At 42.0% G+C, this 17492-nt stretch overlaps 1 protein-coding gene across 1 annotated transcript in view; it reads right to left on the minus strand.

Annotated features, from left to right (window-relative positions):
* LOC138964175 (uncharacterized) overlaps positions 1-17492 on the minus strand; it is a 49614-nt gene that overhangs the window by 9941 nt on the left and 22181 nt on the right. Inside the window, exons 16-28 of the mRNA XM_070336063.1 lie at positions 16963-17208; positions 15946-16399; positions 14716-15468; positions 12830-14367; positions 11801-12515; positions 11299-11415; positions 10760-10944; positions 10297-10422; positions 9763-9870; positions 8053-8209; positions 7486-7669; positions 655-896; positions 195-409 (exon numbers count right to left, since the gene is read on the minus strand). Of these exons, the coding sequence (XP_070192164.1) occupies positions 195-409; positions 655-896; positions 7486-7669; positions 8053-8209; positions 9763-9870; positions 10297-10422; positions 10760-10944; positions 11299-11415; positions 11801-12515; positions 12830-14367; positions 14716-15468; positions 15946-16399; positions 16963-17208 (5040 nt within the window). The remainder of the gene's footprint in view (positions 1-194; positions 410-654; positions 897-7485; positions 7670-8052; positions 8210-9762; positions 9871-10296; positions 10423-10759; positions 10945-11298; positions 11416-11800; positions 12516-12829; positions 14368-14715; positions 15469-15945; positions 16400-16962; positions 17209-17492) is intronic.

The following is a 17492-nucleotide window of genomic DNA, read 5'->3' on the forward strand; positions in this document are numbered from 1 at the left end:
TTGCGTGTTTGTTTGTTATTATGCTGCATGTTTCTTGTCTCTTGAACCCAAGGGGTCACGCGAAACCGACTAAATATTGATCTGATTCTCCGTGGTGTACTCGGCCTATTCTTTCAAAATTATTCAGATTTAAAGCGTATCACAGTACACCCAACATTTTTGAACTTCTGAACACTTGGACAACCTTTACGTACCTCCCTGTCGGAGCCAACATGAACAGGTTCCGTAAGAAGACGTCCCGTCAGACGGCTGCGGATGTAGACTGTTTGTTTGACCACTGAGCTACCGGGGTCACTGAACTCGAAGGCAAGGTGAAGGACGGAGCGATCCCATTGGCTTGATGTGACACTCCCATCACGAGGAGACAGGAAGCGAGGAGATCGGATGACTTTTGGTGCTGTGGTGTCCACTGAAGTATGAGAATAAAAGGATGAACAAAATACTGTTTGCATGAAACACGGACACAGACACATACAGAGAGAATACTCACACCGAACAGAAAACACACAGACCCAACACACCCCCGCCCCCCCCACACACACACACACTTGTAAAGGTAACAACACTGTCAACATAGTGAATATATCCAAATAGCACAGAACGAAAACAAACGAATACACTCTCAACTGCAAACAATCACCAAAACAACCTTACCAACAACACTCTCCGACACGCTGACCTCGTCAAGGCCTGCTGGGTTTCTGGCACGAACAGAAACGTAGAGGGGCGTGGCTTCTGGTAATGACATCACAGTCCTTTGTGTGGCACGTGACTGCATGGTGTGGGTTGATGGGATGACGTCACAAGATCCCGGTGAGGTGCCCACGCACCACCAATACTCTTGGATTCCTGTCTGAGGATCCACAAAGCCGGTCCACTGCACTGGTAAGGAGGAACTGACACAGACATGTTTGAAACTTAATTTTGTACGAGTGACAGAAGAACGTAACAAAACTGAGCCATACTAACAAGACAAGCATTACCGAAAAGCCAGAATTCGTTTACATTAATAACCAAACAAACAAAAACCTTTTATGACCCCCATATTCAGGACAGGTTAGAACCTCTGCACAGTTACCTCAATTTTAAGACTCCCTCCTTTTAATGACCTGATTTTAACCAAGTTTTTAAGGTTTTAAAAAGGAGCTTCAACTGTATACGTATACTCATAAAAGCACTGAGGCGGTAGTGTTTCTTTTCCATCCTCAGCAAAATAGCTTGTAAAGAAAGAAGACAGTCCGCCATGTTCTTTAAAGATACGTTTCTTTGGACAACTTGACAGGTTTTGTTCGTATTCCGAATGAGTTAGTTAGTACCATGCACAATTTCTTCAGGCTAAGTACACATGCTGAGAAGAATGTACGTTCGAAGGGGTCTTTTTTTTTTTATTTTTTTATTTTTTATTCTCTTTTTGTACATTTTTTTTTACATGTATATGCTGTACATTACAGGACATCACCTAACCAAAAGGACAGAATCATATAACAGAAAAACACACTTGGACAATTACAACATACATGGGGTGGGAGGATGGAATGGGGAGGGGGGGATGTTCAGTGGTTTGGTGGTCGCATTATCAAAAGGTTTTAGGAACGAAAAAACCTAAGGGTTACATCAAAACGTGCATATACAGGCGCCAATCCTTGTAGAATTTATCTACTGTATTATTCACAACTGCGTTATACTTTTCACAAATAAATCTTTGCTTAAAGTTTCTACTAAATGTCTGAAAATGAGGGGTCTTTTTGTTCATTTTGGAAATATATACATGGTGTTTGGCACAGATTAATAACACATCAAAAGCTTTATCGGTGACTACATTGTTCGCCACTCCAAGAAGAACCAGTTCTTTAGACAGTTTTAAATTGTTGCAATGGGTGCAGTTCGCCTTTAGCCAATTTACAAATTCTATCCAAAAAGTCTGCACTTTATCACACTCCCAAAACATATGTAAAAGGGTTTCTTCATTTCTACCACAAAATGTACACAATGACGTATCCACAATTTTTCGCAAAAATAGAAACCTTTCTGTGGGCAAAATTCTGTACAATAATCGGTACTGGAACCATCTCAGACAAGTGTCTTTTGTTGTTTTAAAAACATGTTGAAAAATAGCCTTCTTATCTAACAAACAGTCTAAAGATTCAGACCATTTTTCGATACATTTTGGGACCGTAGTATGTTCAATCAGTTTTTTGTAAATAAGTTGTGTCTTACCTTTACAAATACATTTCCACACAATGGGCTCTGTCATAATGAAATGTTTATCAAATTCTAAGCCGATTTTTCTCTGATATTTCTTAACAGCCTGGATTACACCTTGATACAATACAAAATCGCCTCGCACATTTGGATATTTGATTTTAAACGCATTATAGGATAAGTATCCATTTTGTCCCAAAATATGACCAATCTGAGCTATTCCATTGTCGATCCAATTTTGAATGTACACTGTCTTTTTATCTCTCCGAATATTAACATTATAATGTAAACATTCTGATACAAAATCGTTAAAGGTTATAGGGTCACATTTTCCATGTAGTTTCTTATAATGTTTAAAAACATTGGTCCAAAACGGGTTTTCCATTCTCTGCATCAAAACATTTGCAAATTCCTCTCCTCTCATATTAATTGTTGTAACAGATGGACATGCTTTAAACAATAATCTTGATATTAATCCAGTAAGGCCATCAACTCTTTTTAACCAAACGATTTTTAGAGATGACAGAAAACTTTTCACGTCAACCATCTTTAATCCTCCATCTTCATAGGGTTGGGTGACCGTACTTCTTTTAATTTTATCTCTTTTTCCATCCCAAAGAAATTTGAAAAACATATTATTTAACTCCATCATAAACTGTTCGTCTGGATCAGGTAAATTAGTAAACAAATGTGTCAATTTGGAAATAGCCAAGGTTTTTAGGACTGTTATTTTACCAAAAGGTGTCAGGTTCCTTCTGGTCCATGAATTCAGAAGTTTTTGAATTTCCTTTAACTTATTTCTATAGTTAAGAAAAACAACCTCAGATATATTCACCGAAAAAATAACGCCAAGTGCTTTAAAATTATCCGGGTTCCAGGTAAAATTCATATCAGGCAAAAATCTTCTTTTGCTAAACTTTAAAGGTCCTAACCAAACTACAATTGTTTTATCATAGTTCATTCTCAGACCTGACAGTGAAGCAAAATGTTGTAACACTTTTATACTTTCGCAAAAAGATTGCTCTGTACCATCAAGAAACAGACTGGTATCATCAGCGAATTGTGACAATAAAATATTTTCGCCAAGAATATTCATACCACCAATCTTTTTGTTCTGGCGTACCATAAGAGACAATATTTCAGCACAAATCAAAAATAGATAAGGTGACAGCGGATCCCCTTGCCGGGTGCCTCGACCTACATTAAACCATGCTGAATACCGACCATTGACTGAAACACAGGACTTAATTTTGCAATAAAAAGTAAAAATCCATCGTTTCATGTCATTTCCAAAGTTAAATTTGCTCAAAGATTTTTCAATAAATGACCAGGCAACACTGTCGAAAGCCTTTTCAAAGTCGACCATCAAAAGTAGGCCAGGTATATTGTGTTTATTTGAGTAGAACAGGGTATCATATATTAATCTGACGTTTTCACCAATATATCTTCCTTTCAAGAAGCCTTTTTGATCATCATGAATCAGATTTGGCAAAACACGTTTAAACCGTTCTGCAATGCACGTTGATGCAATCTTATAGACCGTATTTAACAGAGTAATTGGTCTCCAATTTTTCAAAAGTGTTTTATTTTTCCCTTCCTTTGGAATACATACTATAACGCCCTGTCTCTGAGTCACTGACATTTCTCCTTTCTCAAATCCACAATTTATAGACCGTAACATAAACTTTCCTAAGTCAGAATAGAAAAACTTGAAGAATTCCGCAGTGTACCCGTCTGATCCTGGGCTTTTGTCGTTGTTTAATTTTTTCACAGCTTTGAGTAGCTCACATTGAGTAAGTCTACCTTCCAATTGTTTACTCTCAGCATCTGTTAATACAGGATGAGCCAGGTTTTCATCAATCTCTTGATTTACCAGTTCGGCTTCCCTTGAAGTATATAACTCCTCATAAAAAGTTTGTGCTTCCTTAACAATTAAAGCATTATCATGAATAACTTCACCATCATCTTTCTGCAAAAAACACATGGACTTCTGGACAAACTGTCTTTTCTCCAAATTACAAAAATATTTTGTATTTTTTTCCCCTTCTCCAATCCACTTCGCACGGGATCTAATTATCATACCATCCACTTTTTTCTGCCTTATTTGACTTAACTCCTGTCGTGTTTGCTCTAAAAGTTGAATATTATACTCTGTCAAGTTACTTTCCAAAGTGTATATTTGAGAAAGAAGATCTTTTTCTTTTCTGTTACTTTCCTTTTTTTTATATGAGGAATATGAAATGCATCTACCTCTTATTTCCATCAACAACATCTCAAAAAACAACTGATCATCAATCAATAGCTGTAAATCATCATCGTCAATCAAGTCAATATTGTCCACATTATAAACAGGTAAAGCATATTGTATCTTTACATCAACAATAACCTTCTTCACTATATTTACAAATTCCATGTCTGTCAACAGTGAATTATTAAACTTCCAAAAGGGTCTATCACGTTTAACAACATCAGTTCTAAAACTTACTCCAACAATTGAGTGATCAGAGTAGTAACCTGGTGTAATATCCGCTTTCACAATCTCAAAACCTAACTGCTCTGACACAAGGAAATAATCAAGTCTGCTTCGCTGTGAACTATGAAACCGCCTCCATGTATACTGTCTCACATTAGCATGTAAGGCTCTATATATGTCAATGAGATCATACTGCTCCATAAAATCAACAACTTTTCTCCTACTATTGACTTTATAAGATTTGGCCGGGTAGTTTGTATCAACATTGGGGTTTATAACAACATTCCAATCACCTCCGATAATAATTAACTCATTATCCATCTGCACAATTCTCTCAAACAGTTTGTCAAAAAAAACAGGACAATCAGCATTACTTGGGCCATAAACATTTGCAAGGGTCAGACGTTTTTTCAAAATCTCAATATCAATCAAAATATACCTTCCATCATCATCTTTGACAATATTATGAATCTTATAATCAAAATTATTTTTAAACAATACAGCAACACCTCTACTTGCAGAATCATTACCAGCAACAATACATTCATAGCCCCACTGTGACCTAATCCAATTTTCTTGGTGACTTTTCCAGTGCGTTTCTTGTAGCAAGAAAACATTTCCATTCTGCTGTCTTAAAAAGTCAAACACATCTTTCTTTTTCTTGAAGTCTCCAAGTCCATTTACATTAAAGGAACAAATTTTTAACTCTTCATGGACTACCATTGTGATCAAACACAAAAACCATTATACTTTTTCATCCAAATAACTATATTGATCAAGCGCAAAAAGTGTATTGTAGACCATCCACATTCAACACAAATACACAAATATATATGCATGTAAGCAGCCCTGACCACATTCAACACAAATACACAAATATATATGCATGTAAGCAGCCATTTCTCACAAATCGAGCAGAAGAGCACAGCAACAGGTCGAGGCAGTAAAAGCGATAACACTAGGACCAGGAGTTTTTTAACAAAAATTGCAAACATTGGGAGACAGCCCACAAAGGCAGTAGTGATACAACCAAACTCTGGACAATACATCAGCGAGCAAACAGAACCATTACCCATAATCGACCCAGGCATGAGAAAAATAGAACCATACATCCAGCATAGTGATGATAATAGACACAGCATAGAAACGCGACCACCAGCTCAACACACTAACAGGGGCACGAAGGGGGGGCAAACAACACGACACGAATGACACGAATACCAAACAACAGAGAGAACAAGCAAAAACGGAACAAAAGTTACAACAAGAAAGGGTACAACAAGAAATAGTAGACAGACATGAATACAAGTAACACATACCTTCGGATCTTGCCACTGGGCTATAGGACGAAGGAGTATGTTTCCAGGAACTTTATTGAACTTTATCCAAGTACTTAAAAGTACACAGTTGTAGTCGATCGATTGACGCCATTTTGGATTGCACCGATCACGTGGTTTTTCGTGGGGCGACTGGAAATATTTTCACCGATACTACTCTCAGTATGTATTATGTACGGCTTAATAACATGGCTGGATGACAGCACATTTGATATAGAATGAAAACAAGTGACGGAACACTCTCTCGTTAAAGGTTGGGGAAAGACCGGGATCGTAAAAGGAAACCAATGTCTGTACCGGTGGAGGAGCTAGGCAAACCAAAACAAAACATCACGTGGTCACAACACTGCCATGTGCTTTCTACTTGTCTAGTTGTCAAAATTCAATGATAAAAAACATACCTTGTTTATCATAGAACAAAAACAGACAGATACTCGGATATTTGTTGTGTGTTTGGTAGCCTGTAAAAGGTAGACTCAAGATCTCTGACATACGGCTGGACAACAATCTTGTTGGTGGTTATGATTATGTTTACACAACCTAGCACAACCTAGCACCCCCCCAAAAAACAGAAAAACTACCCTTCAACGCTCAGAAGCATGACTACTCCATTCCGACTGTCTTCTGGTGGGGTCATTGAGTTCAGATAGGGATCTGATAGAGACAACTTTTCCTTTTTTGGTTTTCATCATCACTTTACCGTTCTTTGTCCATGCTTTTTCACAGATAGCATCCTCTTTGACCTTTTGGAAGAGGTACTGTGTCGTCTGGGTTAGATCTTCCACAATCACGACGCCTGACCCTTTCAACCCCCTCCTGTTATACAGGATTTGGTCCCTTATTCTGCGAGAGACAAATCGCACAATGGTTCCTCGCGGGGTGTTCCTGTCTCGCTGAAGTCTGCCTAGGCGATGGACTGCCTCGATGTCTCGGGGGACACCTTGACGTTCAGCTTGCTGTTGAACAGCGCCAGCACCTTCTTCTCGCACTCCGACTGTTGTTCCGGCTGTTGCCCGTCCCTGTTCTCCTGCCTGCCACTGCCCTGCCTCGTCTGCTCAGATGGATTGGAACCGCCATTTGGACCACCGGACTCCACTCCCTCACTGAGTCCATAGACCCTCAGATTGTTCCGGCGGACATAAAGATCAAGCTCATTCAGTCTCTCTTCTGTGTGATGAGCAAGAGTTCTTGTTTCTCCCAGTTCACTCTTCATGTGCTCTTCTCTCTTCTTTGATTCACTGACTTCTTTCTGCAGTTTGTCATTCTCTGTTTTTAGTTCAAAGACCTCACCTCGAAGGGTTTTTTGCGTTTTCTTTCACCTTTTTCAAACCACGGTTGTTTCTTAAATATTTGTATTTGTTGTTGTTGCTTGTGTTATATGTGGCAGTCTCTCAAAATCGTCAATGACTGCTAACTAGCCCGAACAACCAGCTATTGATCATTCATTCATTCATCCATCCATTCATCTCCTACCTGTGTCCGAGATATCTGGTACGGTGCCCATCAAAACCAACTGTGATCAAACCCGCCGTCGGAGGTGAGTTGTCGAACGTGATGCTGCTTGATGACGTCACGCGACACAGGTTCGCCCGATTGCATGCCTCTACCAGGGTGAAATATTTCTTTCCTTGGTCAACCTTTTGCTGCCAAGTGTATGCTGAAATTGCAAACATTTTACTTTCTTAGGACAACTCAAGAATATGCAGACTGAAAAAGTACTATCAATTAATCGTAATAGAAGGAAAGCTGTGTATTGTGAATGGTCAAGCGGAAACGAAGGGCGCACTGCTCATACTTTAAAAAAACCCACTATTTATGCCTTCAATTTTGAGAAAAAAAGCGCACACACAAAGATTACGTGAAAGAGAAGAGATACAGAACAGCAGAGTGACTCACATCCCAACTCATATAAATCGATGGTAAAGAAATGTAAAAAGAAATCTGGCAATAATCAATCAGCAAAACAAAACAAGAAATAATGAGCTACCATCTAGCCCTTTAAATGGCGAGACCAACAAATCATGCGAATATTTAACTTACATGTCTGTAGACCCACGTAGAGAAAAGGAACAATATCAGGAGTGGCGGACTGAGATCCCAGCCCCACCCTGTAATAGGCCAGTCCTGAGTGAGGGTCAGTGAATCCACTCCAGTGTACGCGGTAAGAAGTAGGGTCTGTGCTGTACGTTGCCAAAATCTGCAAGATACCACACCAACTTGTAATCGTTATATACTTGGTCTCAGTGAATGTTACAAAGACGGCAAAGGAATTTCAATGTATGTGTGTTTTTGTTTTTATGTAATTTGACGAGGACGGTCAAATGGTGGAAATGGTCACAAAGAAGACTTAAAATTCGGCAATTTTTAAGCATAGTATCACAACAGTCCAATTATAATTCTCAGCGTGAGTATAGTGACTGTAGCCGTTCTTCTTTTTACATTTAGTCAAGTTTTGACTAAATGTTTTAACGTAGAGGGGGGAATCGAGACGAGGGTCGTGGTGTATGTGCGTGTGTGTGTGTGTGTGTCTGTCTCTGTGTGTGTGTAGAGCGATTCAGACTAAACTACTGGACCGATCTTTATGAAATTTGACATGAGAGTTCCTGGGTATGAAATCCCCGAACGTTTTTTTCGTTTTTTTGATAAATGTCTTTGATGACGTCATATCCGGCTTTTAGTGAAAGTTGAGGCGGCACTGTCACGCCCTCATTTTTCAACCAAATTGGTTGAAATTTTGGTCGGGTAATGTTCGACGAAGCCCGGACTTCGGTATTGCATTTCAGCGTGGTGGCTTAAAAATTAATTAATGACTTTGGTCATTAAAAATCTGAAAATTGTAAAAAAAATATTTCTTTTATAAAACGATCCAGATTTACGTTCATCTTATTCTCCATCATTTGCTGATTCCAAAAACATATAAATATGTTATATTCGGATTAAAAACAAGCTCTGAAAAATAAATATATAAAAATTATTATCAAAATTAAATTTTCCAAATCAATTTAAAAACACTTTCATCTTATTCCTTGTCGGTTCCTGATTCCAAAAACATATAGATATGATATGTTTGGATTAAAAACACGCTCAGAAAGTTAAAACAAAGAGAGGTACAGAAAAGCGTGCTATGCTTCCCAGCGCAACTACTACCCCGCTCTTCTAGTCAATTTCACTGCCTATGCCGTGAGCGGTGGACTGACGATGCTACGAGTATACGGTCTTGCTGCGTTGCAGTCACTTCAGAGCCGCCTGGAGGGAACGTCTGCACCTGGGGGCCGAGGAAGACGATATCCACCAGCTGGATCGAAAACAGCAAGTCACCATATTCAGGCTCAGAACTGGACACTGTCGGCTCCTCTCCCACCTCTATCGCCTGAAGATTTCACACACGGATCAATGCCCGTGTGACACAGGCCCCCAGACACCAGAGCACGTACTGCAGGCCTGTCCAACCTTCGACACCCTGAGGCGCCAAACGTGGCCGAGTGAAGTGGAGCTCCGCGAAAAGCTGTGGGGGACAGCGGCATCACTGCGGCTGACTGCGGGATTTGCACTCAACACTGGACTGGACATCTAGACGTATGGCCGGGAACGTAGAAGAAGAAGAAGAAGAAGCTGCGTTGCATTGCGTTCAGTTTCATTCTGTGAGTTCGACAGCTACTTGACTAAATGTTGTATTTTCGCCTTACGCGACTTGTTTTAATCTTCATCTCCTTCTGTGAATATCGGCGACCCATCGTCCATTCTACTCACGGATGAATTGAACGCGCTGCTCCGGATAACCCCTCCACCAGGAGGCGACCTGTCCACGACAAACGGTTTGGAGGACGCCAGACTGGTCAAGCCTGCTCCATTGGTTGCCTGAAACATCGATAAATAAACTAAAAAGATTATTTCCTTTTGGAGTTAAGTATAATTTTGGAGTCCTCGACAGACGCACAAAGAAACAAAATACAAAAGTCAATAGCACGACATTGTCAAATCAATAAAAGCAATGAAATCAAATTAACATCATTATCTCAAATCTGAGAAATTACATTTGTGTTTTACAATTGCGTTTTTTACTCAAAACTGTAAGTGCAAGATTGTTTCTTTGTTTGCTTGATTGTTTGTTTATGCTTTGCTCTTTGCTGACAGGAGAAATGTCATTGTTGGCGGTCAAGGCTTTATGAAGAAAAAGGCTTTAGAAAACTTCGTGAAATAAAACTAGTCATATGAATTTGCAACAGCGAATTCGAACGCATTTGCCCTGTTGCTTTCCGAGATGAAGGTTGTATGCTAAAAAACCTTTAGGAGGACCACATATGAGTGCCCATCAAGCAAAGGAGTGGTGTCCGTCAGTATTGTCGAACTGCCGTCAACGGTCCGAAACGGAAGAAACTCGGACTCTCCTCCTTCCGAGGCAATTGAGACCTGAAATAAACAGCAACAACAAAATGTGAGGACCTCAGCATTGTAGATCTCTAAATATGACTTTAACAAGAACTCTTCAACAGCACGTACACCAAGCTGATGTGCATTTACATATTCATTCTGGATCTTTTGCAGGTACTGTATACTAGCAATGTCTAAACAATGACTTTCCAAAAGATACAATCAGAGCTGCAGCATCATTCCAACTAACCCATACCAGCATCAGGTAATGTAACTCTACAGTGAGCGCCAGTGCACACGTGAATGAATGAAATTGAAGTAGTGCATCCGGACGCCCAGGATTATGATACACCATGTACATTAAATTACATCTTACCTCAATACTATTGACACCGCTCTCGCTGTCTTCCACGCCTTCCCAATGCACGGGCAGCTCGACGCCTGCCACGAAGTTGGACTGAGTTGTCGTTCCTGCCGCCACAAAAGCGACGCCGGGTGGCGTGTTGTCTATGATGACGAGATTGGAGGACACTTCTGTTTTATGTCCCAAACGATCCTCCGCTGAAAGAAATATGTACAGTTCAAGTTTCAGAACAACAGAACAAAGTAAACACTTGGAAGCAAAAAACTAAACCAACAACAAGCCAAATCAATGCCAATAATCAATGACAGCAATGAGTAACATTTTGGCTGTCTCAGAATCTTTTTCTCGAAAACTGCAGAGACGTTTATTAAAACTGTGTTCACATGTATTTGTTACGTACATAAAAAAATATAAATCAGAAAAGTTAAGCCACATTATATTTCTTCCAAGGGTAAATCAAGAGGTAGTACGAGTAAACACTGAAGAGAGAGAGAAAACCGTTGTATGCCCTCACTACAAAGCTATCGTGAGCACTGAACACGGACGTTTACCTATGACGGTGGCAATGCAGCTAGTCCCGGACAGAAGATGAACGTGGTCAAAGGTGTGGGATATGCGTTGACCGACCTGTACAAAACCACCGACATCTTCTCCTCCTGGGTAACTGCCTGCAAATAAAATAGCAATTGAAATAAGCATTAATAAACCATGCGTATCTTAGAACTCTACTGACTTATTCACACTTTCCGTCCCGTTCTCCTTACATACCCATACGCGCATTTCGGGGTACACAACATCGAGATAAAATCATGTATGAAGGTACCACTCTTTACTTTTTCAATCGTTCACTAATTAGTGTTTATTTAAGGTAACGGAACAGATGAAATCTGTAGGAAAAAAACACACTAGTGCCTCAACATCAGAAAATCCCAACCGAAAGACTAGCTGATTGTTAGACTATGTCAGGCATGGTTATAAGCAAATCATACCGATTTTCTCATTCCGCTCTTCTATTTCATAAGCACATACACACAAACATTCGTAAGTGCTCACCTAAAGCAACGGAATAGTTGATGGTGACATCATCAGGCAAGTTGGAGACTTGATTCTCAACGTCAGAAAACCCTGTCCATGAAACCAGCACTCGATGCTCGCCACCCAAGAAAGCCGAAACTGCGTTACCGATGACAGCAGTACCCGCGACTGGCGGCGAGTCGTCAATAACAACACCGTCTCCACAAACCTCTTCCAACACAACATCGTCTTGAGAAGGTACACGATGTTTTGATCCCACGCGAGCACAGATAAAGTAAACAGTGTTCTCCTGCAACCTGGATACAGCTGTTGGAAAAGTGACCTTCCCTGTATCGGTTTTCTTGGAAACAAGACAGCTCGGGTCTGATTCGCAGTCGCCATCTGCTGGCACGGCGGGATTAGTCGTCATAAACCACGTGACATTTCTCCCGGAACCGTCAGTGACGACGGCAGAGAGTACAGTTCCACTGCGCACAAAGTCAACGTCAAGATCGTACAGTTCGTGCAGTTTGCTGCCGAGATGCTGGCTGTGCAAGTACCTTTCGAAGTCCGTCTCACGGAATGTCGACACGGGAAGTTCAACGACGTGCAGAGACCTGAGAACGCCGCCGCTGCCAGGGACACGATGTAAGGCTTGGCAAGAAGGGTTGGTGGCTCTCCAGGGGAAGACAGGCTGTATACAGCTGTACAGTGTTCCCATTGTGGTTCTGTTGACTTGCACTTGCTCGTGAACCTGTCAGAAAACATTGTTGCAATGGTTAAGCCTACATTTGGAACGTAAGAACAGACAGTTAACGAGATTTTGTATTAATATATTAAGATAATAGAAACTGACAGTAGCTTTTTACTGACGGGAAAAAGAGTCATTTCAACAACGAAACCTTTCAAAAGGTATTTTCATATGTTTGGAACAAATCAATCGATACTTTGTTTCAAGTAACTTTTTTTTTCTTTGTTAGAACTATGAAACTGTGTATTTTAAGTATCCCACTCTCCTTTCTTTTGTTGCTTGTGCAATCACATTTACAGGCATTATTGTCAGCCTACCTGCACGGAAGAACAGTCGAACGACTCTCCTATTTTCCAGGCTGCTACCGGAGTCGAGCCAGAAGTGTCTCTTGCAACAGTCCACAGGAACACACAGCGCTGACCCAGTGTCGAAGAAGAGGCGCTTGCTGGAGGTGTTTCGAACGCCTCAACTTCAATTTCGATGGAGTCTGGTACTTCTGCTACGATGTTTGCCTTCACGAAAGCAATTTCTTTTGGGTCAGTGATGTGTTCGACTACATCAGATCTGGCAGCAGTTTTGCAGCTGTCATCAAAACAGGCAGATACGGTAGACACGTACAAATGGCCGTTGTAGAAACGCATATCGTTGAAAAGCGCCCTTCTCTTGGAAGACCCAACTGTGTTTTCAGCGACTAGACACTGTTCACGTTTCAATGCATTTGGTTCAGTCGATGTTTCGAAGCAGGTGTGGTCAAGTATTTCGACCTTGAAATGTTGGACGAAGCTCTCCCACTGGCCTGGCACTTCCCATGTGACAGTCGTGTCACCATGGTGATTACCTAGCAGAAGCGGTTCACCTTTCAAGCACTTGAAGACAGTCACTGTAGTGTTTGGAGATGCAGATGAGGGAAGCGTTACCTTCCCGTGTGCAGTTTTTGTAACCACTTGGTAACCATACAGAGTCGTACGAAGAACCAGAGCGTCAGGGAAGACCACATTTGGAACGAAAGGTTTGAATTCAACAAACAAAACATCGCCGGGGTGGAGTGGAATGTCAGATATAGAATCCAGGTCCGCATCTGATCCCAACAACCCTAGAGTCTTTTCTCCCATCACATCAGCCGTAGTACACCCATGTCCGATGAAAGTTTGGATAACATTGTCTGGGTCAATCTCTGGAATCATGACAAAACCATCAGATGCTAATGTTGCCATTCCCGCAGAATTATTTGCCTGGATGACCGAAAACAACTTGGTGTAGGTGGGTAACAAAGTAGCATTGATACAAGTAAACCCCGTATTTTCTGCAGCCACAAACGGAATCACATCGTCTTGATCATGATCCGAGCCAATGCCAACCTCCACAGTAATGTCTTCGTTTACCAACCCAGACCAAGCAACGCAAAGTTCCTGCTGTCGAAGAATAACGTCAACGTCGCCGGTCATTTCAATTATGAAGTCGGGTAAAATGTCTGAAGTTGTCTGCTCTGTGGTTCCGCCTGTTGACGTAGTTGGAACAGTTGGAGTTGATGCAGAGTCCGTGGTAGCAGGTATGGCAGATGCTCGTTTCAGCTTGTTGGATGTCTTCAGTGTTTTTATCACGTCTTCAACGACTGCATGGCTTGGAAGTGAGAGTGCAGGGAGAGATACTGATGATGAGTTGACTGTGACAGCGTGACCTGCAGCGTTGATTACGTGCAGCTGGAAGAAGAAGTCGCGACCTGGGTGAGTGTCCAGAGTGTGCAGAATGCTGACAGGATAGCGCGCACAGTCTGACATGCTGGTGGTGGTATTGCAGGAGTAGGGCGAAGTGGAATTGACGATCAGGAAGGGAGTGAGAAAACCGTCTTCATGCCCTTCAAAACGAATAGGAACAAACATGGAATGATTTGCGATGTCATCACTCTGCATAAAGTAATTGGGAAAAGAGGTCATACCTATCGAAGTATACGTATGCAAAGAAAAGAAGTTGTATAATTATACTTACTCACATTAAATACTTGGCTTGCTTTGCTTTGAACAACTTCGATCAAATAGCTTGCTATTCTAACAATCTACTCAAAAACATGTTTTACGCGATAAACATGAACTATGAGATAACGTATTGAAAAGTACGATGCACGAAAAGAAGGACGAAGTTCATGGCATCAAAAAAATTTGTTGATATACCAACAACCCTTCGATAAGAATCATCAACAACTTACCGACACGGAAGAAAACTTCCAACTTCACACCGTTCGGCTGCTCATCATCATTGACACTCTGCCTGTCCCAGGAAAGGACGAGAAAGTCTGCATCAACACGCGCAACCAGAGGCATCGTGACGTCAGGCGGAGTGACGTCAATAGTGACAGGACCCAACGTCAGGTCTGCCTGTAACCCGGCCTTGCTGACAGCCCGTAGGAAGATGAAGAAAACGTCACCGTGACTGAGACCTGAATGACGCACGTGGTACTCGCTGTGACCGTGAGTGCTGGTGAAGGGCAGGATATCTGGAGCTGTGGCCGCCGTCCTGTCGCTTCCAAGGCCCACCAGGTAGTCCTCCATCTCACTCTCTGCGTCTTCTCCCTCCCAGGTCAACTTCAGGTAGTCCGACGGAAGGACGATGCTGCTGTCCTCGGTCATCTTCGGCAATCGCCCGCACAGGTCGTCGGAAGTGTCGTTATCGAGGGTGTGTTCGGAAGAAACCGGGATATGTGAAAAGTCTGGGAAGGGCGTCGTAGAGCATGCTGTGAGGCATGTGGCGGTGGAGGCCAGTCTTACTCTAGTCATGTTAGAGTTGATCAACCAAGGCTGGTCAGTCTGTGAGCAGGCCAACATGTGCTGCGTACGGGCGTGAGTGATCGTGACGTTCACAAGACGAGGAGGGCTGGTGTCAAACACGATCCCATCGGAGCAAGCCACCTTGGACGCTTCCATGGCCCCGTTGTAGGCCACCACGCTCGTGTAAAACAGTCCTTGAAAAAAAGAAATTACTGTTCGCTTTAAAATGCACTTATTTTCAATCCCTAGTTCTACAGCTTCATCGCTGATTTTCCATTTTTACAATTGCAAATGATTGCGAAACTTAGATCCAGGCTTAGGTCCGTATCTCTAATATTCACAACAGTATGAAGGTGCGTTAGATGCTTATATAGCTGAAACGTAAACTGACCCACCCGGAACTTATCAATGTAATGTATTAAAACAGAGAAGAAAAAAAAGCCACGCGTCCTTGCTTTTCTTGAATAGTGCGCACTTCTGATTGATAAAACCCTTCACTTTTTGCAAGGAAATCTTCTTTCAACAAAACAGGTAAATAGATGAATAAATAAATGAATTAAAAGATAAATAGAATGAACAATTAAAATAGATACATGAATAATGAATCAGAACATAAATACATAACATTATTGAATTGTAATAAAACCCACACACAAATAAATAAATCCTACCCTCTTCCGGAAACCGTAGAGTGACAGCCGTCCCTCGCTCGACAACAGTGGCATTCTCATCACCATCCATCTTCTCTCCCGTCACGCAAAGCTGAGCCAGCACGACACGGTACAGCAAGACGTCGCTCTCGTGGTCCAGGAAACCATGCCAACGCACGTGCACCTCATCACTGCTCGTGAAATCCATCTCGGCCTTGTTCTCAGGATCGTCCCCAAGGCCTTCCCACACCACGCCCTTGGAAGGAGGCGAGTCGTCGAGAAGGATCTTTAAGGTCTTGGTTGTGCTGAGACTGGCGTGGTTGGTGGCTGTGACGGTGAGGTGGTAGTCGCGGTGATGCTGGCCTTGGTGTGTGTTGTTGTGGACCAGGCTGTGGAAGGTGATGTGATAGAGGTCCAGCTCGCAGTCTCCCACTGACGGGCAGTAGCAGGACTCTGACTGGGCTTGGCAGTCAGTCTGGAAACAGTGACCATAAACAATATGTTTTGGAAGATGAAAACCAACATCTTGGCCCCATGGAACGAAGACTATAACACGAAACAGACTCGTACGTCCTTTAGTTTGCTTCACATCTTTGGGACACTCTCCACACAAAACAATAAGGTATTTCCTTTCACAATAATTTCTTTTCAATTTAAACGGAATCTCCTCTGCCTTTGCATTGGGAACCATCACATATTTTTCTTTGCTTGTGCATGTCATAACAGGTCACATAAATAACAATTCAACAGACTGGCTGCTTCCCTTGCAGAATGAGAATCATTTGTTTTGCTGAAATAATTCCGTAGACAGACAGATTTGTTACTACATCAATTCTGCAACAGTCCCCCCCCCCCCCCATACAACCTTAAGCAGATAGGGAGGGTGTAGATCAGTATTATTTCCAAATGAAAGGACTCTCCTCTGCTTTGTGAAAAAAGACCTTGGCGGATCTATGGTACTTAATACAAATTACACGGCGAGGAAGGTATCGTAATGCCTGCATTTCCAAAGACTGACTGCTGATTAATTTGACTCACATCATTGGGAAGTCTCTGCACCCCAACAGCTCCTCTCCCAACATCATCAGCCATGTGGCGAGTGCCGAGTGTCCAGTGCAGGGAGCGAAGGCCGCTGTGAGGGTCAGCTGTCTCCACCAGCAGCACCATGAGGGACAGGTCAGTGTCGTTGTGCACGTACACCACGTCTCTGTCCAGTCGTCCCTTCAGACCCAACACCTCCACTTCTGGGGGGCTGTAGTCGATGCTCACCGTCACGTTTTCTTCCTGTCATTGCAGTGGGGAACGGTTACGACGGATTTACTTATATGTAACGCAAACATATTAACTATTTTTTACTGTAAGTCTTCTCTGTCTTTGTGTCTGTGTCTGTCTCTTTTGTCTGTCTGTCTGTCTGTCTGTCTGTCTCTCTCTCTCTGTCTCTCTCCCTCTCTCTCTCTGTCTCTCTCTCTATCTCTTTTATCATTGTGTGTCTGTGCGTCCCAAGGACAGATTGTAAGAAAAGGCGTTGCCTTAAATCTTAATCCTTGTTAAATAAAGTTTAATAAAGT

The sequence above is a fragment of the Littorina saxatilis genome, linkage group LG4 (assembly GCF_037325665.1).
Source record: "Littorina saxatilis isolate snail1 linkage group LG4, US_GU_Lsax_2.0, whole genome shotgun sequence".
NCBI classification, from domain to species: domain Eukaryota; kingdom Metazoa; phylum Mollusca; class Gastropoda; order Littorinimorpha; family Littorinidae; genus Littorina; species Littorina saxatilis.